The 27341-nt window shown below is 41.8% G+C and overlaps 1 protein-coding gene across 9 annotated transcripts in view; it reads left to right on the top strand.

Annotated features, from left to right (window-relative positions):
- ADGRG2 (adhesion G protein-coupled receptor G2) overlaps window positions 1-27341 on the top strand; it is a 93487-nt gene that overhangs the window by 25139 nt on the left and 41007 nt on the right. For all 9 annotated transcript variants that reach the window (XM_058658811.1, XM_058658810.1, XM_058658809.1 and 6 more), the window contains exons 2-3: window positions 3499-3543; window positions 12655-12770. In XM_058658811.1, coding sequence (XP_058514794.1) covers window positions 12656-12770 — 115 coding nt within the window. In that variant the 5' untranslated portion in view covers window positions 3499-3543; window position 12655. The remainder of the gene's footprint in view (window positions 1-3498; window positions 3544-12654; window positions 12771-27341) is intronic.

The following is a 27341-nucleotide window of genomic DNA, read 5'->3' as shown; positions in this document are numbered from 1 at the left end:
ATTACTTTTGGAGTCCTTTTTAGGAAGTCGGGACCTACCCCTAGATCTTGCAGAGTATTTCCAATATTTTCTTCCAAATGTTTGAAGGTTTCTGGATGTAGGTTTAGATCTTTTATCCATTTAGATTTGATCTTGGTGTATGGTGAGAGATGTGAGTCTATCTTTTTGTTTCTGCAGGCTATCAACCAGTTGTCCCAACAGCATTTGTTGAACAAACCTTCCCATTTGCCTGGATTATCGTTTGTCTTTTTGTCAAAGATTATTTGGCTGTATCTGTGTGGGTTCCCGTCTGGTGTTTCTATTCTGCTCCATTGATCTTCCTCTCTATCTTTGTGCCAGTACCAGGCTGTTTTGATAACCACTGCCCTATAGTATGTCCAGAGGTCTGGAACTGTGATTCCCCCTGCTAACTTCCTGTTCTTCAGGATGGTTCTGGCTATTCGTGTTTTTTTGTGTTTCCAGATGAACCTTTGGATCATTGTTTCCAGTTCCGTGAAGAATGTTTTTGGCAATTTGATTGGGATTGCGTTGAATGTATATATTGCCTTTGGCAATGTAGACATTTTAATGATATTGATTTTACCTATCCAGGAGCATGGGATGTTACTCCATCTTTCGAGGTCTTGTTCAATTTCTTTTTAAAGTGGTTTGTAGTTTTCCTCAAATAGGTCTCCTACATTTTTGGTTAGGTTAATTCCCAGATACTTCATACTTTTCTCTGTTATTTTGAATGGTATTTTGCTGGTTAGATCTTTTTCCAACTTGGGGCTGTTTGCATACACTATGGCTGTTGATTTTTGTTCATTAATTTTGTACCCTGCCACTCTACCAAACTCTCGTACAAGTTCTAGCAGTCTCTGTGTTGAGCCTCTTGGCTCTTCTATATAAAGAATCATGTCATCTGATCCAGCAATAGCGCTCCTAGGAATATATCCAGAACACTTGTTTTATGAGAAACCAACATGCACTCCTATGTTCATAGCAGCACAATCAGTAATTGCAAAAACATGGAAGCAGCCAAAATGCCCATCAGCAGAGGATTGGATAAGAAAGCTATGGTTCATCTACTCCATGGAATACTACTCAGCTATTAAAAAAAACAAAATGCAGTTCTTTGTGGCTAAATGGGCCAAACTGGAAACCATAATGCTAAGGGAAATGAGCCAATCCCAAAAGGTTAAATACCACATGTTTGCCTTAATTTAAGATGATATGATGTTATGTATAACATGTTATGTATGTTATATGTTGTGTATAAACTAAAATTGAAATGTCAATGAAGTGGTCACAGAAGGTGGTTAAGAACTCGCATTTACTTTTAATATATTGGTTACTCAGTACTATGTCAATTAATTCCATAATGATGTAAATTTTTGCTGATGGTATGTTGGAACTTTTAATTGATTGGGATGATACTCTGCTGGCTCTGTCTTCAAACCAGAGAGGGTATACCTAAGAAGCCGTTGAACTTGACTGGACAACAAGATGCTGGACTCTGTGTTTGCTATATGCTTGCAATGGGGGAATCTCAACTGAACTTGAACTGTGGTTATGCAACAAGGTGGAGGAATCCACCATGGTGGGAGGGTTTGGGGAGGGGTGGGGAGAATCCAAGTACCTATGAAACTGTGTCACATAATACAATGTAATTAATGAATTAAAAATAATAAATAAAAAATAGTCAATTTCAGTAGAAAAAAAAAATAAGAGTATGGGGCCCGGCGTCGTGGCCTAGCGGCTAAAGTCCTCGCCTTGAATGCCCTGGGATCCCATATGGGCGCAGGTTCTAATCCCGGCAGCTCCACTTCCCATCCAGCTCCGTGCTTGTGGCCTGGGAAGACAGTTGAGGACGGCCCAAAGCCTTGGGACCCTGAACCCGCGTGGGAGACCCGGAAGAGGTTCCTGGTTCCCGGCTTCAGATCGGCGCAGCACCAGCCCGTTGCGGCTCACTTATGGAGTGAATCATCAGACGGAAGATCTTCCTCTCTGTCTCTCCTCCTCTCTGTACATCTGACTTTGTAATAAAATAAATAAATCTTTAAAAAAAATAAAAGTATGCATGTTTAAAATCTTAAAATCTGAAAGTTTACATTTCTATCAGAAGTGTATGCCTGTGTTTCTGCACATGCTCTGCAGCTCTGGATATTATTATTATTATTCTTAGACTTTTTAATTTTTTCATCTGTGGGGAAAAACAAATGTCATTGTTGTGTGTCCTACTTTTCTACCTGAAAGTCTTCCAAAGGCGCAAATAGAACCTCCTGTTGTTCATTAATAAGGTGGATTACCAGGAACCGTTAAGTGGGCTTTATTGTGGTCATCAATAAGGCTTTGGAAGAAGCAGCATATTGAGCTGTGAAATTTCACCAAAATATTGTCACAAATTCCTATGTAGAAAAATCCTCATTTCCACAAATGTTCAATGAAATGATTTCTAAGCTGAAGGTCACAACTGATTTGTTTCTTTGGGTGTTTTTCAGTTGATAATCTACTTCCACTCCATGGGGCACTGGGCCAGGTGTTTGCAATTTGTTCACCCTGAGGTCAGGGTGACATGGCTTTCATTTTTTGTCTTCTTTAAACATTGCTTGATGACATTTTTCTGGCACATTAGACTTACAATTGAGAACTATCTTTTTCATTTCCCTTTAAAGAACATTTCATAAATAATAAATGTGCCATGATTCCTTATTTCTTCGCATTCATGGTCTGGATTCTTCCTTGAGTCCTGAACTTCTGTCACAAAAGTGTTGACAGGGTTCATTGATTCCAGCAGGAACCTGTAGAACGTTTTCTCTCACGGACCTAGATTTGAAAGCCAGTATGTCTCTGTTTCATGTGAGAGGATTGCACTATGTGAAGTGACTGTGCTACTACTAATAGCTATACCAGTGTTTAAGTTTTGAAGTAGGATATGACTAAATTACAAGATAGAACTCAGGTTGTTGGTAGTGCTCTCTGTCTTGAGTGGGAACACACATCTGGGTTTTCTTAAGCGTATGCCATTGTCACAAACTCTGCTTCCCCCTTTGGGCTCTGAGCCAAATTTAGGAGTCATGGGAGTCATATGTCCAACCTCTGGCTTTGGGGGCACATGAGACAGAAAAGATCTAATCCTTGCAGCACAGGAGGTTAAGTTCCTAGAAATTAAGTCACAAATACAAGGAGAGATAACCTAACCAAGCATAGGCTGTAGAAAGGACCACCCTCCTCTAGATCTGATCCTTTCATTGTCCATGAGGGCCCCATGAAACCTTAGACGGAGCACTTACAAATGCTACTGAAACAATAAGGGCAGCACCCACACTGACACTGGGCTTACTCTCCCAGTGTAGAAGCTTCTTAAGAGCAAGATTTGCATTCTCCATTTCTTTGGTTATACTCTACTACCAGGTGAAACCTTGATGTGCCTGACCAGACAATTGAAGTCTTATAGTGCCAAGGACCTTTTCCATTGGTCTAATTAGCTATTCTTTTTCTTTTTTTTTCCTTTTCCAGATGTGTGCAGTGCTCCTCCGCTTTTTATTCTGAACTTCTTGACAGGTGAGTTCATTTTGATATGATAATGTTGTAGATGTGATAGATGTATCTGGTTAGGATTTTTTTTTCTTTCTTCATAGTTCTCCTCCTTCATTCCAAATCCTAAATTCTGTAATAACTTCATTCTTGCTTGCTTTATTTTTAACTCCTCGCTCCCACTTGAAGCTTTTTTTTTTTTGACACTTCTCTTTTCCTTGGAGATTCTATTGTTGACCTATTTCTTCTTGGTAACCCAATTGTTTTTGAACAGACTTTCAGGAACGGTTACAGATTTTAAAATTACATGCTGCAGTAAGAGCTGGGTATGGAGAATGATCATTTACATAGAATTCTTTGGGATTTTGTTTCACTGTTTTTCCCCTTTCCTGCTCCGTGGGATTGCTTCCCTGGCACTTCAGTGGCTCTGGTCGGGTGTTGAAACAGATGATTGAAATGACTGAAATATTTTTTCTCTTACTGCAATAGCTGTGTGGATGCAGCTCTCAGTGGCTACTCCCAATCAGATTTCTACTCCTGAACCCCTTTCTAGGGAAAGATTCTGAAGCTACTACTTTCATGCTGCTTTTGAGATTCATCAACAGTCAAAGTTTTGAAAAGCTGTTTATTTCTTTCAAAGGCCAAGTGTCATTGGGGAAAGGGTGGGGGGCATGGAGAGAAAGATAAATCTTCCATCTGTTGGTTCATTCCTCAAATGTCTATAAACAGCCCAGGATAGACCAGATTGAAGGCAAGCCCTACTACCCTAGGCCCTCTTCCATTGCTTTCCCAGGTGTGTTAGCATAAAGCTGGATTGGAAGCAGAGCAGTCCGTGCTCTGATGGGGTAAGTGGCTGTTCTAAGCAATGGCTTAACCTGCTGCACCGCAATAGCTGCCTCAGTGGTGACTATTTCTGGGATTTTGGTGATATAAATGATCAAAAACTTGTAAACAATGCAAATATTTATTATAGTGAATAGAAAGTAGAATGATCTTATTACCATTTACTTGATAAACACATCAATTATTATAAAAGATAGTACTAAGTCATTGTTATGCATAAGGTTAAAATACCTAGGTAAGGTTAGCCGCCAAGTAAATGGGCAACCTAGGACTTGAAGCAGGAAACAGTATGGTGTGATGACAAAAGTTGGAAGGGCACAGAATACAGATGGGAAGGATGTGGAGGGGCCTTGGCTTTGCCCAGTACCTCTTTTCCTCACCAATATGATCTCTAGAATGGTACCAATCACATTCTTCTGTCTCATCCTACCGTAACCTTCCCTTCCGCACAGTGAGATCAACATCCTAAAGCCAGGAGCAAAAAACTGCTTCCTAGCATCCCACATGGGTGACAGGCACTGAGTACGTGACCCATCATCTGCTGCTTCTCAGGGTGCACATTAGTGGGAAGTTGAGCCAGGTCTAGAACCAGGTGCTCTGGTATAGAATGTGGCCATAGCAAGCAGTGTCTTAACCATTGTGCTAAACACTCACCCCAAAAAAGTGTCTTTTAACTTGGTTTGGTTTTTGGAAAATCTAAGTAGTGGCTCCAAGCTATCAAAGGTGGAAAAGATGCCTGTCTTGTTTATTGTAATATCTTAAACCCTTAGCATAGTGACTCCCTGTAGTAGAACCTCAGTAAATACTTGTTAAACAGATGAATGAAATAGTTGTGAGATCTCTTCACATTTACAATTGGAGTGTACTCTGAACTCATGTTGTAATTATGCTGTAATCATTGCTAATGGTTCTTGATTACGCTATGATTTACCCCAGTTGATCCCTATACAACCCTATGAAGCAGATCTATATTACTCTCCATTTTTTGTCAGGGGAACAAGTTCAGATCCACAAAATTGAAGAACTAGCCCAAGGTTACATTCTGAATGGTGAAGCTTGAACCCAAAGGCAGGTAGATTGTTCTGTCATGCATGCCCTTGAATGAGCTCATTTGTGTGTCATAAACTCACTATGACCATTGGACAAAAAGCCTGAAGTTGAGAAGACAAAGATGAAGCAGGCTTTTGGCTTGCTTTGGCCAACTTACACTTGGATAATCAGGAGCATGATAGATTGCAGCTAGGAGAGTGGAGACATTTGGACATGAGTGAAGGACACAAAAACCCAACACCCCTCACAAGGTTTTGTGAGTCATGCATAATTAATTTCTATTCTTGCAATCTGATATTGAGTCACTCGTTTAATGGAATCAAGCTCCTTTTTCTCTGCACTAGAAAGCCCTGAATGCTTACTAAGACAATCATTTTGCACCGCAAAAGATGGAACAAGTCCATTGCTTCCACTTGCTTCTACACATGTGAAAGCTTCATGTTGCACTCCTGCTTGGAGAGTTCAGCATCAACCTGACTTTGTGCTGACAAAGAACACACAAAGCTGACATTTTGGAGTGCATATCCAGCTCTTACCAGTTAACCCAGTTTCTGTCATCTTTAGGACATGGTTTTTGTTGGCATTGGAGATGTAGTTTCTTATACTACAGCAGTGCTGGTTTTCAGTGCTGGTGATCTTCTGTTCAAAAAATTCTGCTGCTGAAATTCAGAATGGTTCCTTTTGTCCTATGTTAATTCAAACTACGTCAGCTTACAACTTTAAAAATTGCTACTAGACAGGTCTGTGGCCATTCCAGAGAATTCTGCAAATAGTCTCACTTGAGTTATATGATGGGTAAAAATTTGTCAGGTCTTGGCACCAGTGTTGTACTGGACTTGTAAAAAATGAGTTAGAATGTTCCATTTCTCTTTTCTTGGAGTTTTGGGGAAGTTACAATTTTAAGAGTTGAAGTTCCTTAAATACTTGACAAAATCACCAGTGGAATCTGGTTCTAGAACTTTCTTTGTGGGAAATTTCTGAGGCTTTCAATAGTTATATGTCCTAATAAGTTTACTATTTCTTGTTGATTCCTTTTTGGTAAGTTAAATTTTTTGAGGGAGTGATTTGTCCATTTATATCAATATTTTCAAAATTTCTGGATAAAACAGTTCCCAAAATCTTTTGTCTTTTTAAAAAATATTTATAGTATTTGCAATTGTGTTGCCTTTTCAGTTTTTATTTGGTTTTTCTTTTTTTGCTTTCTCTTTCTCCTTATCCTTTTTCCCTGTCCCCTTTGTCAGAATTGCCTTTTGAAAGAAAAGTAGTTTTGCCAATAACCTTTAGTTTATGTTTTTAAAATATTTATTTTTATTGAAAAGTCAGAGATACAGAAAGGAGGAGAGACAGAGAGGAAGATCATCCATCTGATGATTCACTCCTAAAGTGACCACAATGGCCAGAGCTGAGCTCATCCAAAACCAGAAGCCTGGAGCCTCTTCCAGGTCTCCCATGCAGGTGCAGGGTCCCAAGGCTTTGGGCCATCCTCCACTGCTTTCCCAGGCCACAAGCAGGGAGCTGGATGGGAAGTGGAGCTGCTGGGATGTGAACCAGCACCTATATGGGATCCTGGGCAAGCAAGGCGAGATTTTCACCACTATGCTATTGTGCTGGGCCCAGTTTATACCTTTTTTTTTAATCATCATTTTATGCTTTTATTGTCTTTGGGTTTATTTTTGCTGTTCTTTTTCAAATTTCTTGAGGAGCTTAATTAATTTTTTCTCATACACATATTTAAAATACACTCAATCTTGACTGTCTCATATATTTTGATCTTTCGTACTTTATTTGTTGATCAAGTCAGATATTTTCTCACATATATCATGATTTCCTCTATGATCTATAAGTTCTTTGTTAAATACCAAGTTTAACTCTTGGTTATTATAGTTTCATTGTATTGTAGTCAGAGGAGGCACTCCCTTTTCTTTTTTCCAGTCCTGTGAGTTTTTGAGACTTCTTTGATGGTCTTGTTGGTTTGTATAAGCATTCCACATACACTTGAAAAGATACATTCTGCAGTTACTGAGTGAAGGGTTCTATAATATGGTCTATGTAGCTTAAATATTACATGCAAATATTCCATTTCCTTTGGCCTGGCAATTGTTTTCTAGCTTGTCAGCTCTAATACGTTTAAGAAACTGTTTAATATTTTCTTCTTGACTTTTGATTGTCTTCAGTAGTAGGCTTAATCTAAGTAACTCAATCTAACACATTCCTGGAATACTGCAGAAATGTTTGTGCTTTCTGCTGCAGTATTGACTGTATCAAGGTCTTTCATTAGAGGACAATTAGCAATTTAGTTGTGCTTTTACTAACAGTTTTTCTTTTTCTTTTCTCTGGACTTTCAATATTATTATTTTTACATTATTATTTTAGATGATGTTTGCATAGTTGATCAGGGTGGGGAGCATCGAGGGTTAGGAGAAAGTGGGTATGATCATTGTCTTCCAATTTTCTACTTCTTCCTCTATCTAAGGGAAGAGGGAAGGGGGATAAGGGGAGAAGAAACACTCAGCCTCCCAGCAGCCCCAGTACCCAGGGATGGAGAATGGCCAACTTGATACCAACTGAGGGTTCCGATGTGGTGCATGCTACAAGGGTTCTGACCAAGTGGTTTCAAGAGTTCTGAAATGTTGTCGATCTCGCCAATCCAAGGATAAAGGAACACTTTCAATGTCTATTGTCTGACACAGTCTATCTTAGAATCTCGATTCACCCAGATATTTGTGGCTATCATTTGGCTGGGGTAACTGTAGAATTTGTCCTGTCCTCCATCCTCTGCTGTGGTACCAGATATCTTCTGCAGACCATAAAGGGCTGCCATATCCTATGTGTGGATCTGGACCATTACTGCATCTTTTCCACTGAATGCAGGGACAGAGGGGTGGGAAGAAGGGGTCCGGCAGAGTCCATGTCCCCTGGCCCAGGTCATTGGGTCCCCTGTGCGGTGGGTGTTGGGTTTGTGAGCCCCGGAGGTAGGGGGTGTGCTGGGGGTCCCCTGGTCCCCTCCTACTAGACTTGTTACTCAACACTTAGGATTCTATGTAAATGTCTCAAAGAGTTTGCTAGATGACTTAGGAAGCAATTACCATACATTTGTTATTCATTTCGAGAACATTGATCATTGCAGTATCATAGTTGCTGTGATATAATCAAATTATGCCAGTGATAACAGAATAGCCTTGATCCAGACCTTTCCTAAGCAGATATTGAACTGTTCCCTCCCCCACCCATTTAATTTTTTTTTAAAGAGTTGTTTGAAAGGCAGAGTTAGAGAGAGGGAGGAATGGAGAGACAGAGAGCTAACTCCCCAAATGGCCCAGCTGCTAGGTCAAGCTGAAACCAGAAGCTTCTTCTAGATTCTCATGGTGGATGTAAAAGATTAAACACACTTGGGCTATCATCCTCTGCTACTTTCCCAAGCTCATTAGAAGAACTGGATTGGAAGTGGAACAGTCAGGACCCCAATCAGGTCCCATTTGGGATGCTAGCACAGCAGACTGCTAGGTCACAGAACCGCTTCCTCCAGCCCCACGTGTGCCTCACACCAGCCTGACTCCTGCTTTAAATTTCATTCTTTAATTGTCCTGTATGTAGTTAGATTCATCACTTATTGCCACTAAATGTTGTATTAATATACATTTAAAATACAATAGTTATAATGTGAGTGAAAATGAAGAGCTCTAGATCAATCTGTTGGAGCAGCTTAAGCAGCCTAGTGGATTACATATAGTCATGTAGCCTGTGACCCAGTGTTGCCATTTTCATTAGCATCCACAACCTAAATGGGGGCTCTGGATTAAGACAAATTTGGGATCATCTTTCATGAATAGTTGTCTAGTGTCAATGTCTAGATTTTAAGTGGCAAACAGTTTTCTTTGCCTTCTTTAGTACCTTAAAATGTTCTAAGAGCCAGTGGCTTGGCGGATCATCTTTGCTGATGACCTAGAGAGCATTACAGTAACCTAGACCGCACAAAAAGATGAAACAATGTTCCAGATGAAAAGGAATACCAATGTCAAAATCCAGATTCTCCTCTTTTTTCCCGAAGACCTTATGCCCTAAGAGGACCTTCTCAGTTTATGCAGAAGGCAGTGGGAGCTATGTTGTTTCATATGTATTCTCCATGAACTTTTTGAAGCCTCCTTGTACATTCACCATTGAAGAAACATTCTAGACATGACAATTAAAAATGGTCTTTTCAGTGACTCCCAGCCTGTGCTACCTTCTTGGCCTATATTCTTTTTTCTGGTTGATGGCTGCAGTCGCCCTTCATTCTGGACTTTCTTGCCCTCACATGAGAATTGAGTATCTGTTCTCTTCTGGTGACAAGGCAAGGTTTATTTTTATCAGAGGCCCAAGTCACCCTGTGTAGTAACCAGTCACTGTGTACACTAGTTCAACTTTGACCAAATCTTGTATACCACTTAGGTTCTGCCCTGGGAGTTGGCAAAGCTTAAGTTTACAGAACTTTGAAATTGGTGATTTATTTCACCTAACTCAAAACTTTGACTTACAAGGAAGTAGATCCTCAGGATACTGGTATTATGGCCTGCTCAAAAGAGTAGAGATTCCACCAAACAGCCAAGTGACCTTGACCCATCTCACAGAGCATGCTGGTCCTCCTCCATAGACTGAGGTTTGGAGGTTAAGTGGATTTTAAGTTCCTTTCTGAATATAAACTGCTCTGATACTCTTCTCAGCCCAAGTTGGATACTCACTTCTAAGCCAACTATTCCAATCAAGTCAAGCCAAAGGTATTTTAATAGGAGAGTTTGGGGTTTTTTTTTTTTAAAGATTTATTTATTTTTTATTACAAAGTCAGATATACAGAGAGGAGGAGAGACAGAGAGGAAGATCTTCCGTCCGATGATTCACTCCCCAAGTGAGTGCATGGCCGGTGCTGTGCCGATCTGAAGCTGGGAACCAGGAATCTCTTCCAGGTCTCCCACGCGGGTGCAGGGTCCCAACGCATTGGGCCGTCCTCCACTGCTTTCCCAGGCCACAAGCAGGGAGCTGGATGGGAAGCAGGTATGCCGGGATTAGAACCGGCACCCATATGGGATCCCGGGGCTTTCAAGGCGAGGACTTTAGCCGCTAGGCCACTGCGCCGGACCCAATAGGAGAGTTTTGGGGTAGAGCTTTAGTTTATTAAACAGTGGCTATCCTCTAAGTACAGTGCCTTTGGAGGTAGAGCAGAGTTCAGAAACTTTAAAAATACATTCACCTGTAAACTATTTGCTGAAGCCTCTTATTATACACATAGGAGTGTAAAACCCGAAGAATCTCAGAAACCAAACACACCCAGGTAACCACGGAACATACCCTGTACCCCAGAAGCCTCCACCTTTTGTCCATTTCTAGTGTTACTACAGCCCTCCCTTTTCCAGAATAACCTCCTGACCTCTTACTCCATTGATTAGTTTTGACTGCTTCCTATTTCTCAGATAAATAGCATCACGTACGATATGCATCCATTGATGTCTGGTTTCCTTGGCCAATTGTGTAAATCTGAGATTCATTGATACTGTTGTGTGCAGCTGGAGCCCTTTTCTCCAGAGAGACATTGATCACCTTTGCACAACTGAATTAACATTTTACTTTGAGTGACTCATTTGAAAAGATCAATAATCTGCCATTATGAACAGGAGAAGATAAGTGCAAAAGAGGAGGACTAAATCAGAGGCATTTTATAATTTATTAAGAGTATATTATTAATCATAATATAATTTATTAAGTTTATAAATGTAAGCTCTCTTTTGAGGGAGATTCACCTCTTAGAGTCTAAGGTGTTAGCACAGCTTGTCAAGGAAATAGTCACTCATCTGTACTGATTATGGATATTCAGGTACAGGATTCCTACAGATTGTCAGCTTTACCTTGAGAGTGTGGAATTGTAATTTATCTGTTGCCTCCTTTTCCTGCCCTCAGCCCCTTAATCCTTGCATCACTGGAGCCTACCCTCAGTAGGTACAAAATGGAGATTTATTAAGTGGGTGGATGAAGGGCACCACTAAACTTATGGTGCCTTCCCAATGCCAGCTACTGTAGAGACCTCATTTTCCCAGCACAGCAACTCCAGCAGATTGGTGCTGCTACCACTATTTGTTGGATGGGAAAACTAGACCCCTGGAAATTACTTGTCCAAGGTCACACATATACATCACATGGCACAGCTGGGACTCTTGGCTATATGCTCTTCAGTCTTCACTACCACACCTGTGCCCTCTAGTTTGGGCTTGTGGAGGCCCCAGTGGTGGCTGCATCTGTGGGTGCCCTCAGCCAGGAGCTCCACTAACCAGGAACATGCACCCAGGTCTGTCGCAGCCTCTTCCCATCTAACTATGCAGAGGGAGCCTGTTCCATGGGTCCTCACTGCCCTCCACTTGTGTCTGAGCCCAGGAGTGGGTTGTAAGTTCCTGGCTAGTTTCTTCCTCCCTCAGTCCTCGCTGGTGCTGACTGCACAGCATGGAGAACCTCTGCTCAAGTGGAGGAGTTGGCCCAGTGTCAGCATCTTTATGCATTTCTCTCTGTTAACTGCATTGGAGCCCTCATGTCTCATCTGGTACGTACTGGCCTTCCATGAGTAAATCAGTGAATGCTAAATGAGGCTTTTAAATTCAGTTGTGGCATCAGTCTCTTTTTAAAAAATTGACTCTGTCCTTCTTACTGCTAAAAATACAAGCAATGATAATAAAATCATATGCAACAAACAGGAAATGAAATATACACATAAGGAACTGGGGCAGGTGTTTGGCACAGCAATTATGCTGCTTGGGATGCCTGCATCACAAGTGGTGGCTTAAGCTATTGTACCACAATGCTGGCCCCATAAATAATAATGTTTAAAAGTTGAAGAGATAATAAATGGGAATAGATTGCCTAAAACTATGACTGCCTTCTGCTTCTGGTTCTAGCATAGAGTTTATCCAGATTTTTTAATGCTGGTAATCATTATGGTTGTAATATTTTCTCTTTTTAATTTCTTCTCTCAATGTTTTCCATAAATTCTATGGATTATCTTGCTTCTTGTTTTAAGTATAAAATCCCACTCAATGGCCATGCCACCATAAACATGAGCATTGCTTTTTGTAGTGAGTGCCCACTTGACATTGCAGCTTGCCAGGAGTCATGGTAATGTAAAAGAACTGGGATGGCAGCCTACCTGGGTGGGGCTGACCTTGGGAGTATGACTGTGTGGGGATTCTGGAAGCTGGGCTGATCTGGTTTCCCCTTATTTTATTCCAGGATGCTTTTCTTTGGTGGACGGTTTGACCATGCTGGCAGACTTGAAATTTTAGCAGCCTTCAGATTATTCCTCGTTGTCATCTGTCTTCATGTTGTTCTAGTTACAACCCTGGATGGTAAGGTGTCTATTTTCCTTGATTTTGTTTTTCTGTGTATCTTCCTATGTATGTATGTTTTTGTCATTTAAAGTTGTTTATTCTAGAGTAAAATAGACATAATAGTTACCAGTTTAACCACTTTAACCATTTCATTGACATTAAGAACAATCACAGCTTTGTGCAATCATCACCCTTATCCACTGCTAGATGTTTTCAATGCCCCAAATAGAAACTGTACCCAATAAATTGTATTTCCCATCCCTCCCTTACCATAACCTCCATCCTTTTTGTTTCTCTGAATTGGTCTGTTCCAGGGACTGCAAGTAAATAGAATCATAAAATATCTGTCTTCCTGTGTCTGACTTATTCACTACAGTATGTCAGCAAGGCTTATCCATGTTACACCATGTATCCAAATTTCATTTCTTTTGAAGACTAGATTTCATCGTGTATATCTACCACATGTTGTTTATCCACTTACTTGTTGCTGGACACCTGGGTTGCTTTCACTTTTGGCTACTATAAATGACACTCCATGAACGTGAGTGTAAAGTACCGTTCATGGATTCTTGTTTTCAGTTCCTTAGGGTATATGCTTAGGAGTGGAATTGCTGGGTTGTATAGTAATTCTGTGCTGAACATTTTGAAGAAGTGTCAAGCTATATTTTTCTGCAGTACCCGTACCATTTTACACCCCTACAAACAAGGCACAAGGATTCTAGTTTCTCCATCTCCTTGACAAAACATAATTTTCTGTTGTTTTTATGATGATTCTAAAGTGGCATCTCATTATGGTTTTGATTTATATTTCCTTAATGTTTAGTGATGTTGAATGTATTTTCATGTCCTTACTGGCCATTTATCTATCTTTTTTGGTGAAATAACTATTCAGGTCTTTTGCCTATTTTTTATTTTATTTTTTAAGAAATTTATTTTATTTTTATTGGAAAGTCAGATATACAGAGATGAGGAAAGACAGGGAGAAAGATCTTCCATCCGTTGATTCACTCCCCAAGCGGCTACAATGGCCAGCGCTGAGCCAATCCAAAGCCAGGAGCTTCCTCTGGGTCTCTCACGTGGGTGCAGGGTTCCAAGGCTTTTGGCCGTCCTGGACTGCTTTCCCAAGCCACAAGCAGGGAGCTGGATAGGAAGCAGGGCTGCCGGGATTAGAACCAGCACCCATATGGAATCCTGGCGCCTGCAAGGCAAGGACTTTAGTTGCTAGGCTATTCCACCAGGTCTTTTTGCCTGTTTTCGAATTATATTGCCTTTTGTGGCTGTTGAGTCTGAGAAATTTTTTATAATATTCTGGATATTAATTTCTTATCACAGATATGGCTTGCAAATATTTTTGCTCAATCTGTGGGACAAGCATATTTTCATTTTCTTAGTTTCCTGTCATGCACACAGTTTGTAATCTTAATGAAGCCTATTACTTGTTATTTTTCTTTTTGTTACCTATGCTTTGTGCCATACCCAAGAATTCGTTGCAAATCCAGCATCATGAGGACTTCACTCTGTGTTTTCTTCTAAGAGTCTTACAATTTTAGCTCCTTTGTTTAGGTCCTTTGATCCGTTTAGAGTTAATTTTTAGAGATATTGCAAAGGTAGAGTTAGAGAACAAGAGAGTGCAAGCTAGCTGCTGGTTCACTTCCCAAGGGACTGTAATGGCCAGAATCCAAGAACTCTACCTGGGTCTCCCGTATGGGTACCAGGGACTCAAGTACTTTGGCCATCTTCCACTGCTTTCCCAGGCGTATTAGCAGGGAACTGGATTGGAAATGGAATGGCTAAGAGCTGAATGAAGGATGCTGGTGTCACAGTCGGTACTTGAACAGCTGTGCCGCAAAACCAGCCCCTAGAGTTAATTTGTTTATGCTGCACGACAATGGTCTTACTTCGTTCTTCTGCCTGTGGGTCTCCAGTTTTCCTGGTACCATTTGTTGGAATTGTCTAGGCTTGGCATCCTTTTCAAACATCATTGTGTATTTGATTTTTAAAGTATCTACTTGAAGGCCCTACGATATGAAAATTTAAAAGCAGTTGAAACTCAAATGAAATAGCATGATATTATCAGAAAAAGATGTTTAGAAGCTTATGAAAGCAGGAGAAAAGATACCTGAGGAAACCAGTCAAAAAGTTTATACCTCTGCTGCAATTTTTGCAACAATATTTACCAAAAGAATATAGTGCTACACAAATATAAAATGCCTAATTAGGAATGAGAAGAAAAAATATATGGCATTTAAGAAGGTATTACCAAGGACATACAGAAAAATGTCTTTCTTCTTCAAGGGGGTGGCAGGCTCCAGGAATCTTCACTGGGCAAAATAAGTATCTCCTCACAGCAAACAACACAAGAAAGCACGTGTGGAAACATACAGACACACATGCACGCACACACGCACACAGAATGGGAAACGACCCGGAAGGTAATACACAAGTGACAATCTTTTGAAAGGGGACACATTGGCAAGAAACCTTCCCACTTAGAGAGAAAGAAACAACAGTATCTCGTGGGCCAGGTCCCTGTGTGCTTGACATGGACCTACTTTTCATCTTCTCTGCCATTCCTGTGAGGGAGACACTCTAATCGGAAGCCTGTGTTCCGCCCTCAGAGTCTGTAGTTTAGCCTGTCTGGGTAGGATCCACAGATTGTCATCTCTTGTGAGCTTCTAGGCTAATGCTGCTGTGAATGGTGTAAGGACCTGCTGGTGAAGCGACGGACAGGGACAGACAACATCAGGCACCAGATTCTGTTGCTCTGACCGTGTGAATTCGTATTAAGCTAGGCCCACATGCGTCATCCCCTTGAGGCATTGTTAAAACATCACCAAGGGATTGGCAGGGCAACAAAACAAGTGTCCCCACTTTACTGGTGAGTGCCTGATTAGTTGGAAAGTTGTGTGTCCCAGACTGTGTGACAGCTTCATTGCCAAAGTTTCATTGCTTTTCCATTATTGGGGATGGGCGAGGGAAGAAAGTGGAATCCGAGGGGGAAAATGCACCCAAATCAATGTTGCTTCTGGCAAATAAGTCCTTCTGGCAAATTGTATCTGAATTTTAAAATTATCTTTTTTTTAAAAAAAACTTTTTTATTGGAAAGACAGATTTATAGAGAAAGGAAAGACAGATCTTCCATCTGCTGGTTTACTCCCCAAGTGGCTGCAATGGCCAGAGCTGAGGCAATCTGAAGCCAAGAGCTAGAACCTTCTTTTGGGTTTCCAACATGGGTGCAGGGTCCCAAGGCTTTGGGCCATCCTCCACTGCTTTCCCAGGCCACAAGCAGGGAGCTGAAAGAGAAGCGGAGCAGCTGGGACGTGAACCAGTGCCCATATGGGATCCTGGGCATGCAAGACGAGGATTTAGCAACTAGGCTATCATGCTGGTCCCAAAATGATCGTATTTCTAATTTTATTTTAAAGGCAGAAAGACAGAGAAAGATATTTCATCTTCCAGGTTACTCCCCAAATGCCAGCAACAAGCAAGACTGGGCCAGGCTGAAACCAGGAGCCAGAAGCCAGGGACCCCATCCAGGTTTCCCACATGCGTGGGCAGAGACCCAAGCCCTTGAGTCATCACCTGTTGCCCTCCCAGGGTACAAATGAACAGGACAGTAGAATCTGAAGTGGAGCTAGGCAAACCTGGGCACTTGGATACAGGCATCCCAAGTGGCATTATCACTGCTGCCCCCTGAGAAAGGATCATTTAAAAGGAAGATAGCAGCAACTAAGTAGAAAACTGCATGCGTTGGAAATAAATGTAAGTAGGGAAAAGTTGAGTGGTTACAGAGGGTGGCTAAAATGTGTTTCCAATATCACAGCTCTCTGAGGAACTGATTTCTCAGAGCAGTGATTCTTAAAGAGAGGCAGGCACACAGCCTATTGGAAGCACAGATTCTAGGGCCCATTGTAGAGAAAGAACTTGGAAGGGGAGGGCCTGGTAAAGTGTGGTGGCAATGCTGGGGATGCTAATACATACTCAAGCATCCACAATTGGCTGACAGTATACTGTTGGCTGCAGGCCAGAGTAGAAAACTGCTCTGTAGAAAGAGGTGGCCTAGGTGCCCTTCCCTCAGGCCTTCTGCCGCTCATTCTGTGATCTGCATTTGCCCCTTAGCTTCTCGGAGCTGCCCATCAGGAAGCTGCCAAAAGGCCCGAACTTCAAAAACATCATGGGAAATGCATCTTAAGAAAACACTGCATATGAATTTCCAGAATGTTATTTTTTCTTTTCACTAAAATAAGTTTACCTTTTAATTCTCTTGAACTTTTTGAAGCACTCTCCTATTTAAAAAGATAAAAAGCAGCTCCCTTAAGGCAAAGCTTTTTTTGAGTGAGATGTTTTGGCATCTCCAAAGCACTGAGCAGGAGTTTATTATAATGTCTTAGAACTCGCAGTGAGAGTACTTACTTAAGTTAAATAGCAGTCACTTCAGTAGCACTCACCACTGGGCTAGCCAGGATGCCAAGCTCTTATAAATGGCTAACTCAATTTAAAGGTCACTCAGCAAATCGTTTGGCAAGGGTACTGTTTTTAGTTTATTTGACAGATAAAGAAATTGAGGTATGGAGAAGGTAAGTAACTTGCCTTAGGACAAACAGCAGGGGACAGCAGATTTTTGCTTTCTATTCAGGCCATTGGCTCAAGATTTAATATATTGAACCTCTACTCTATGATGCCTCTTGGCATTCTTGACCCTTGCAGTACTAGTCTGTTGTGCCTGTGTAGATTACACGGTAAGGTAGAATCCGCAATTGTGAAAATCACTGGATCACCAGGGGACAGGCATTATCTCCCTGCCCACCTTGGGCTTGAGACAGTTCACGATTTTTTAAGTATGATCTTCAATGAAGGCCAAAGGGATCAGCATGCTACTTTGACACTGGATGAACAATTGTTTAGTGAAGTGCTCCTGCTGTGTGCCCAGCAGTACTGGCTGCTGAAAAAACATCAAGTCTGGCTTCAGGGAATTGCCACTCCAATTGGAGAGACGTGGTATGACACATGAGCTCCAGAATGCTAGCTTAGGAGTCTTCTCAGTGGCGTTAGAAAATGCATATTATGAAGAAACTCTATATGGATTTCAAAGTTTTTCACACCCAAATAAGCTTTTCTTTTTATTATTTTTTTTCCGTGAACCTTTTCAAGCACCTGTGTATCACCTTGGGCTAAATTTATGGATTAGTCCTGCTAAATGCTTAGCCACCTGTAGCAGGTGATATTGGTGCCCTGCCTAATATCCCCTTGGCCTACCCCAAAGGCCACCTGCAGGTAGTCCTGTGCATGGGGAAGGCTGTCACACCTCTGAGAATATGCTGTGCCCATGGAAGCCAGCATGGCCTATGTGTGCAACAAGCCACAAGTGCAGGGAGTTAACACCCTGACATAGCAAGGGATAGAAGTGGTGTTGCAATGTGCCAGTCGGGCCAGCTTTCTAGTTCTTGGGTAGGAGAATGCCAAGGCCTGTTCTCCATCATCTCCCATAGTGCAGCGGTTGGATTGTGCCCCAGTTGCCCATAGCAATAACTCTCTCATCAATTCATTGGCTTTTCTACCTACCCTATCACACTTAAGCAGTCCTTCTCTTGACTGTCTGGCAATGTTCTCATTTGGAAATATGCTCAGCTTCCCATGTTCAGCCAAGTATCCGTGAACACCACAGAAAAATCCCATGTCTCTCCCCAGGGCTTCCCCATCTCTTCATCCCTACCTACTGGCACTTGCCACTGTCAACCATGGTCCCTTATCTCTTCTAATCTTCCCTCAAACTAGCCATAGAGGGTGTTTTGCATCTTATTTTGACAACAAAGAAGCTGAGCATCGAAGAAATGAAGTCATTTGCCCATAGCCGTGAAGCTAGGGAGACCTCTTTTGGCATCTGTGACCTATGCTAGCCCTACTCCAGACCACCCACAGCACCCTCACTCAGTAAGTGTCCGAGGACAGAATGAGCCTGTCACTGAGGTATGGGCATGAGGTGGAGGGGGAGCCAGGGTAAGCCGCTGGAGAGCAGTCACCTCCCTGGCTCTATGGGATGCAGACTGCAGACCTAGTTAGTTCAGCCTGGAAGCAGAAGAGTTGACTCATTAGCTTTTGACAGCAGCCAGAGGTGGGCCTGACACTCTGTTAGTTCATTGGCCAACAGAAACTATCCTTGGGCCTTAATGCTTTCAGTTGTATCATTAGATGACATTTGAGGTAGTTATTCTTGGTCTACCAGGAGCCAAAATGGTCCTTGGCAGATAACTGTCCGTAGCTCCAGCCCCTTGTTCTCGTGGGCTGAACCAATGCTTTCCCCCACTGTGCTTTTAGCCTTTGAAGGAGGACTGCATTTGGACACAACCATTCTATTTTCCAGAGGGTGAAATGACATAATAGTGGAAGATGGTTATAATTTCATTCTTGCAGAATTGTCTTCCCCATTTGGAAATAATTATACATTTGAGCCAGTTTGATGAGCTCATGAGCTATAATCCCCAACTTACTCTCCCTCTGGGCTGGATCTAGCTCTTTCTGTGCTGCAGGCATGTTTAGTGACAAGTTCCTTGCTAATTGCCCTGTTCCAGGGCTTCACTGCCCCATTTCCTCTTCCCCTCTCACACTTTATTCATCTGAGTCTTTGTTCTTCCTTGTGCAGAAGGCCTTAGAGCTGCAGGCAGTAACTGAGAGGTAGAAAACCTATCTGGTTTGACTTTGTCCTCCTACATCAAACAGCCCTGCCTGTTTTTTCCTTTCAATCATTTGCCCATAGAAATGATGTTCTAAATACTTAGCAAAGTTTTGATCTGATACCCAACTCATCTCGCAGCCCTCCCAAATCCTACTCATCTTCTAGAAGCATGAGGATGCTACTGGTGGGTCCTGACTCTTCCTGGCAGGTGAAAGTGGGAATGAGTTGTTTTACTCTAGAGAGGGTTATGGGGGGACTGAAAGCAAGAACACTGTGCCCTACTTTCCACTTGGAAGCCTTGGTAGGATCTTCCCCTCACAGGGAGCCTGTGTGCCAACAGGGCAATTGTGGAGATGAGAAATGGTAAAACTGTTTGGGCAGAGAAGGCCAGAGGCAGGGTGCCCCCTCCAAGTCTGTCTCACATGGCAGGAAAGGGAGTCTGAACTGCCCTTACCTTCCTAGTGCTAGGTGGCTGTTGAGAGCCAGGGGTGAAGATGGAGCTGCAAAGACCAGGGACTAGTTGAAAAGGATCTGACAGACATTCAGTGGAGAGTGAAGGGGAAGCTACAGAAGCAAGAGAGAGACCCCCAGGTCTGGGTGGGATTCTCATACAATAGAACATGGGATCCACTGGGCACAGCCTCCAGGAACCCTGCAGGGTAGACAGGCTTTTTAGACAAGCCATTGCAAACACTAGGTGAGCTTACACATACATGCCCCTTCTCCCTCTGTCTTCTGAAAGGCATTAGCACCTCATTCCCAACCTAGATGCCCTCTTGACAGCAGGAAAGAGGGAAAGCAAATAATGTGCATTTATTCGAAAGACATTGAATTAACGAAAGGACATGTTAGAGCAGACATGACAAAGGTTGCCTTTAAGATCCCTTTCCTACGCCTCTGTAATGGAGGCCCCAAAACAAGATGGAGGCCTCCCACATAGCAGAGGGGGCTTAGGGATTTTTAAACTTCAGCTTTTGTTTCCCTATTTAAATGGTATCTATAACTTTTAAGCTTGTTCCAAAATTAATATACACTAGACATTTGTAATGTCTGGACACTCCACCTTGAATTTTTTTAAAGACTTATTTATAAGAGTCACAGAAAGAGGGACAAATAGAACTTCCCTTGCTGATTCACTCCCCAGATGGCCATGATGGTCAGGGCCAGGAGCTTCATCTGGGTCTCCCAAATGGGTGGCAAGGGCCCAAATACTTGGGCCATCTTCCACTGCTTTTTCCAGGCCATTGGTGGCCAGCTGGATCAGAAGTGGAGCAGCCAGTGAGAATGCCAGCATCATAGGCACTGGCTTTACCTGCTGTGCTCCAACCTGAAATTTTTGAAGGCCTTCATTATATCCTGAATTATGATCTTCTTCCTGGTTTTATTTTTTTCTGATATATAGAAATATCTATTTAGGTTCTTGAGGGTAAGAATGGCATATGACATCTTTTCTCTCTGCATCGTACCTACTGTCTAACAGTAAGTACTCAGTGAACTGTAGCTGGCTGGCTTTCATGGCCTTTCTCCTCAGCTTACATCACCAGCATTAATCTACATCTGAACCCCACGAGTCCTGGTACAGCATGTACTAATACTCCAACCCTTTGTGTAGACTTCTGTGAGGTGGCTGTCCCTTGGCTAGAATTAGCCTTGAAGAATACATTTCCTTTTGTCCTTGTGATAAAGGGGTTTAAGTGATTTTTTATGTTTTTTTTATCATAGTAGATTTATATTATTTTTTTTTGGGAAATCAAGTAACAATTTATTAGTGCAAATGCAATACCTCCGGAAGACATCACTATTCAAAAAAGAATAAATGCAAATGGGAATAACCCATGGTGATGTTCAATCAACAGTCATAATTTTAATATGATAAATATTTCTTGAAAGGAAGAGTTTATGCTACAGTTATGTGTTTTACTCGAAGCCTATGTTATTTTTTTTCTTTTTTTCTTTTATTTTTTTCTTATTCATTGGTTACATTGTATTATGTGATACAGTTTCGTTGGAACTGGGAATCACCCCACCCCTCCCCCCGCCCTCCCCCCATGTGGAATGTTCCACCTTGTTGCATATCCATTGATCAAGTACAGTTGAGAGTCCCTCTTTGCAAGCATAAACTAAACATAGAGTCCAACATCTTATAGTCCAATCTAGTTCCTCAGCTTCCTGGGGAGACCCTGTATATTATTTTTTGTGATGTTTACTTGATTGAGAAGGATGCATGCCCATGTGGACCACCGATTAGGTTGGGAAGGATCAAGGAATGGGAAAAATGGATGTGATAACTGCTTCCAGTCTTCCTTTCTATTCTTCCTGTATCTGGGGAAAGGTAGGAGTAAGGGGGAGAGTGCCACTCCTAGCAGCCTAACCACATCAATACTCAAGGATGTGGGACGGCCACTCAGTGTCATCCTAAAATCCCCAAAGAGTGGTTGTTAACAATTCCTTCACAGTCTAAGTTCAGCCCCTCAGTGGGGACATCTTCAGATTTCAGTCATTCTGGAGATTATTAGGTTGATGTCAGAAGGTGTTGATTATGTATGCCAGATTTTGGGATTTTTCTATTGGTTGGAATCATCCAGGGGCTTTAAGGAGATCTAGGTGTAAGACATCCCCTGCCAGGGATTCTGATGTCATTTCTCTGGAGTCTCAGCCTGGTTTCAGTATCCTTCAAAGTGGCCCAAGTGACTTGTGCAAGACTGAGAGCCACGCTAAGCTCTGCAATCCCATGTTGATTGTTCTCCTATTCAAAGTTCCCAATGTGAAAATGAAAATGATTTAAAAGTCGTATTTTTGTGCTGTATTTTTGACAGGGAACAACTTCAAAGGCTTTTAAAGCAGTAATTAGACCAGTGAATCCTTTCAGTTCAAAATTGGTAACAGCCCCAGCAGTAGCTCTTACTGATGAGTAAATGCCCAAGGTGCCAGTGCTGGCCTTGCCTTGTTCTGTACTGAAAACCCTCAGGGTCCCTTGGTAGGCTGCAGTAGCAGCAGCACCAACACACCTGGACATCTCTCTAAGTCTCATTCCCTGGAGGTAGGCAGAGAAATTGGTGTTATTTTCCCTTTGCTGATGCGATGGATGGCTGAAGCTAGCAATGAAGAAGCTTTCTAGGCTACCCAGAGTTAACAGTGTGAAAATCCAGAAAGCAGCTTTCTGGAACTGTCCATACCAGCCTGAAAACAGCTTATTTTTGGCTTGGACAGTTTGAATCACTTCCAAGTTCATACAGCTGGAAAGTGGAGGTGATGGGATTCTATAATTTGTGTTCCTAACCATTTCCTCAGTGTTTAGTCACTGAAGCAATCACAAATGAGTTTTATACAACTTTGCCATGACTCATTCATCCTGGGTTGGGTTTGTACCCCCAAAGCAAAGATTTAGGGGGAGGTTGAGAAATAAAATCAACAGTTCCACTATTTAATCTATTAGGGGTAAGTTGAGGTTCCAAGAGAACATGCTATTGAAATAAATATACCTTGAGAGTGGGAGCATCTTTACTTTATGAAATAACATTGATCTTGCCAAGATGTCTCATTTGTTTATACCATCACAGTGCTATTGAAAATGGCCCAGGTACTTGTGTTCCTGTTACCCATGTGGGAGCTTTGGATAGTGTCTCTGGTTCGTGGCTTTGTCCTAGTCTATCCCAGCTCTTACAGGCACTTGGGGAGCAAACCAGAGACTGTCACTCTGCTGTTCAAATAAGTAAATAATTTTTAAGAAACCATCAACATAAGTTACAGAAGCTTCTACAATGGTTTATGGCAATTGTTTTAGTCACAAACTCTGTCCTTTTCATCTATCTGTTCAGCTTTTCTCTAGGAAGTGTACAGAACATAAGATAAAAATTCCTCTCATGTTGCTATAGAATTAAGTAGAGCATAGCATTTTTTAAATTAAAAATAAATTAAGTTATATAATGGATAATAATCGTGCTTTAGTAAGCACATTAGAATTGCTTGTAATTATTAAATTAATTGAATGAAAAAGAACTGAACACATAACTGTATTGCTTTTCAACTACCTAAATACTATCACCTTACACCTAGTAAAAAGTCTGGTTTATGACTACGCTGATTTGGATCTGTAGTTAAGTCAAATTCTCAGCTTTGGTCTATAGGCAAGAGGGGCTGGGTTTGATTTACGGAGGAATTTTCAGTTATATTTTCAAAGTGGAATTTTAAGACTTTCAAGTAAATCGTGTAGCACTGTAGCATAAACTGAGGGCAGGGCCTTTGTTTTATCTCCTAGTAAAGTGCCTGGCCTACAATAAGCATTTAAGAACTAGGGAATAAACCTTGGGCAAATCACTTCAAGCTCTGAGCTTGCATTTCCTCACTCGTGCACTGAGGGGGTTGGGGCATTTTGATAGCTAGTCTCTGCCCACATATGACCAGCTTTGTAATTCTTTTCTTCTAGCAAGCCCCAACCCTTAAAAGATGCTATCTTTTAAAGAATTTAAGGTTTTGGGTCCCACTTGTTGTGTTGAGCAAAGATGTATGATAGTATATCCAGTGTCTGATGAACAGTAGAAAACCAGTGTTGATAGAATTCCAAACAAAGCAAATATCACACTCTGATTTTCTTGTGCGGGCTATTGTGGGTAAATAAGCATTTTTGGAAATGATGAAAATATGGTCTAAGTGGCACCCTTTGCACAATTCACAATGCTGCAGTAGATCATCTTCTAGTCTGCTTCGCCTTTTGGACAGATTTCTATGCGCTTCAGTTTCCTGATGTGTAATAAGAGTGAATGAAGGCAGTGATCTTTCTGGAAGGTGCCTTCCTGTAACCCCAAAGTATGGGAACTTCAATTAGACAAACATGGTATTCTAATAGTTATTCACAAATCAGCACTAGTGTATATATAAGAACATTTATAAAGTTAGAACAGAGATCACATACCTGCAAATCATGAGAAGGAACTATCTTCATGATTTTCAAAGCCCTCTACAAATTGCTTATAATATAGTGTAAGAGGAAAAGTTTATTATATAAATGTAAACTTCTCCTAAGGACACAGAATTATTTAGCCTGGATTAATAATACTGAGAACATATTGTTGGAATTGTGATAACATGATTCATAAATATATTGTCATTCAAAGTAATCAATTCCATTTTATAGATAGGGAAACACAAACAGAGAAACATTAGACACTTTGAGACAGAGCCAGAATCGGAATCCACATCATGCTCTGTGGAAGATCAGTCTTTTAATCGAATCATAAATTTAAGCCTTGAGTAGTAGGCATGTTCATGCATCCATTAGAAATAAATGGACAAAGGCATTTTCTTCATATACAAAAGATCACCATGTGACAGTGACAGATTGTTAAAACTAAAGAATCCCAGATCATACTTTCCAAGTTCATGACAAGCCAAAGGCTGTACATGAAGGGCAACATTGGACCAAGAGCCACCAACATCTAAAGGCCCAGGACCTGCTAAGGATCTTCTACCCAGAGGTAGCACAGCGAAAGTTAATAGCTGATGTGATTTCAAAATAGAAACAGCTCAAAAATGCAACTTTTCCCACTAGGTGGGATTTCCACGCAGCAGGAATACCCACTGTTCCAACCTCTCATAGTGGTTTCTACTAGAACGTAATTGTTTACAGAATTGGTTTGTCAAATGGGAGTCCCACTGTTGAGGGTCCTGAAAGAACCATGACCTTGAAGCTTGTGGGGAGCAAAACTGGGAGGATGAGTCACAAAAAAGGGGGCCATTCAGCCCCAAAATGGCAAGGAATTCTCCTCTGGTGCACATTGATTCCCTGACTCCTGACCTTGTCAATATGAAAAATGAAAAGAGAAAATGATGTGTTGAGAGAGTGATTTTTAGCATTAATCTTGTCCCATCCTTAGTGTCTCCATGGCTCTCAAATTTTACGTGGTAGACAGTGGCTGGCTTAGCACCAAAATGTTTTCTTCCCCCTGTCCATCAGCTTACAGCTAGATTACATTTCCCAGCCTCCCTTGTAATTAAAAGTGACCATGTGGCTGAATTCTGACCAATGGATGTGGGCAGAAGTGATGTGGATCACCTCTAGACCTAACTGGCAAATCTATCACCTGATCTCCCTCCCTTTTTTTCTCCTATTTGCCTCCTGAATGTTGCTCTCCAGAGCAAACTTGGGATCTTCAAGTGGAAGATCACAGTGCCTATGTTAACCTGGTTGCCCTGCCAGATCCTCCCTTTTACCCCCCCCTCACTAGTAATCCATGCTAGACTGCTAATTAGGTATTATACATGGTAAATAAACATCTATCTTTTAAAAAGCATTTACTTATTCATTTGAAATGCAGTATTATATATAGAGAGGGAGAGATACAGACAGATCTTCCAACCACTGGTTCATTCCCCAAATGGCCTGAGTGATCTGGTCCAGGCTGAATACAGGAGCCTAGAACATCATCTGGGTCTCTCACATGGAGTACAAGGGCCCAGAAATTCCAGCCATCTTTTGCTGCTCTCCTAGATACATTATCAGGGAGATGGATTAGAATTGGAAAAGCTGAGACTCAAACCAGTGTCCATATGGGATGCCAGCTTTTCATGTGGCAGCCTAACCAGCTCTGTCACAAAACCAGCTCCAATGGACTTCTATTGTAGAGTCGTTGAGTTTTCAGGTATTTTTTTATGGTGGTAGCTCACTTTACCTTAACGAATACAGTTGACTTCACGCTTCTTGCTCAGCTTGTTGCTACATCTCATTCTGCCCCTGGGAAATGGGGTCTACGGGGAGGAGAGGGAGGCATTCCTTCTTAAGATCATGTAAATTGTACATCACACTTGAGGACAACCTAATAGATCGGTTATTAGCCATGCATTCCATTTTCTTCCTTGAAATTTCACCTGTTACGACTTTGTATAAAAACTTGTGAAATGTAAGTTATACTCATCAGCTTTTCTAAAGCTCTCCTTCCTCCATGTGCTCAGAGTGACCCCAAATGCATATTGAAAATTGGAAGCAAATGCTATGGAGAGAAGTGGAAGCCTTGCAGGTAGAAGGAAGAAACCAGTTTTTAGACGAGTCACTAGGGAAATGAGGACCAGAAAAATGTCATATTAATTACTGCTGTGAGCGCTGTGCACTGTGTATTCTTCTCAATACTGTAACATTACTACTTGTGAAGTAAGCCCTACTAGGATGATGAATTTCTTCCCTATTTTTCCAGATGAGAAATGGAAGTGCAGATGGAGTAAGTTGTCAGTTAGGTTTTGAGCAAATTGCAGAGGCAAGATTCAGGGCTAGGCCATCCTGGTCTTTGGGATCTAGGCTTCAAACTTACTATGCTACCTTCTTAAGGGACTTAAGACAGTGTCCCATTAGCTGTTGGGGGAGTGTTACCGATTTGACCAGTTGACACCTACTCTCCCCAGCCCCTCACATCTCAGGGACCCCCAATCCCCATCTCCACCCAAATCTTCTCACTCCTCCTAAGAGGTATTTATGGGACATTCTTTTCCTGCCAGATTGCCAAGCCTGGCTTCAAGTCTTCATTGGGTCTTGCTCGGTGTTCTGCAGTAGGTTGCTCTCTGACTTACTTGTTTCAGATTTCCCACTTGTTTCAGATTTCCCTCTTTATTTATTTCTTAGTAAAATTTAAAGGAGGTACCAGGGCAAAACCTAGGAGCTCCCTAAGGGGAAAGGTTTCCAGGCAGCAGGAGCACCAAGTGCTAAGGCCCTAAGGTGGGACTTCTGATGGCCAGAAGGCTAAGCAAGGGGAGGGTAGAAGATGAGGTTAGGGCAGAAAGCCTCGTGTTCCCCAGGGATGGTGGGGTGATTCCCTGAAGGAGCAGGAGTAGATACCCATGTGGCAAGTGCACAGGATGGGCTGCTTTGCCTGTGCCCTCTGCCTTAGGGGATCAGCAAGCAACATTTCCAGGGCTTTCGACTAAGATAG

The sequence above is a fragment of the Ochotona princeps genome, chromosome X (genome assembly GCF_030435755.1).
Source record: "Ochotona princeps isolate mOchPri1 chromosome X, mOchPri1.hap1, whole genome shotgun sequence".
NCBI lineage: Eukaryota > Metazoa > Chordata > Mammalia > Lagomorpha > Ochotonidae > Ochotona > Ochotona princeps.
This window is presented reverse-complemented; position numbering and strand designations above follow the sequence as displayed.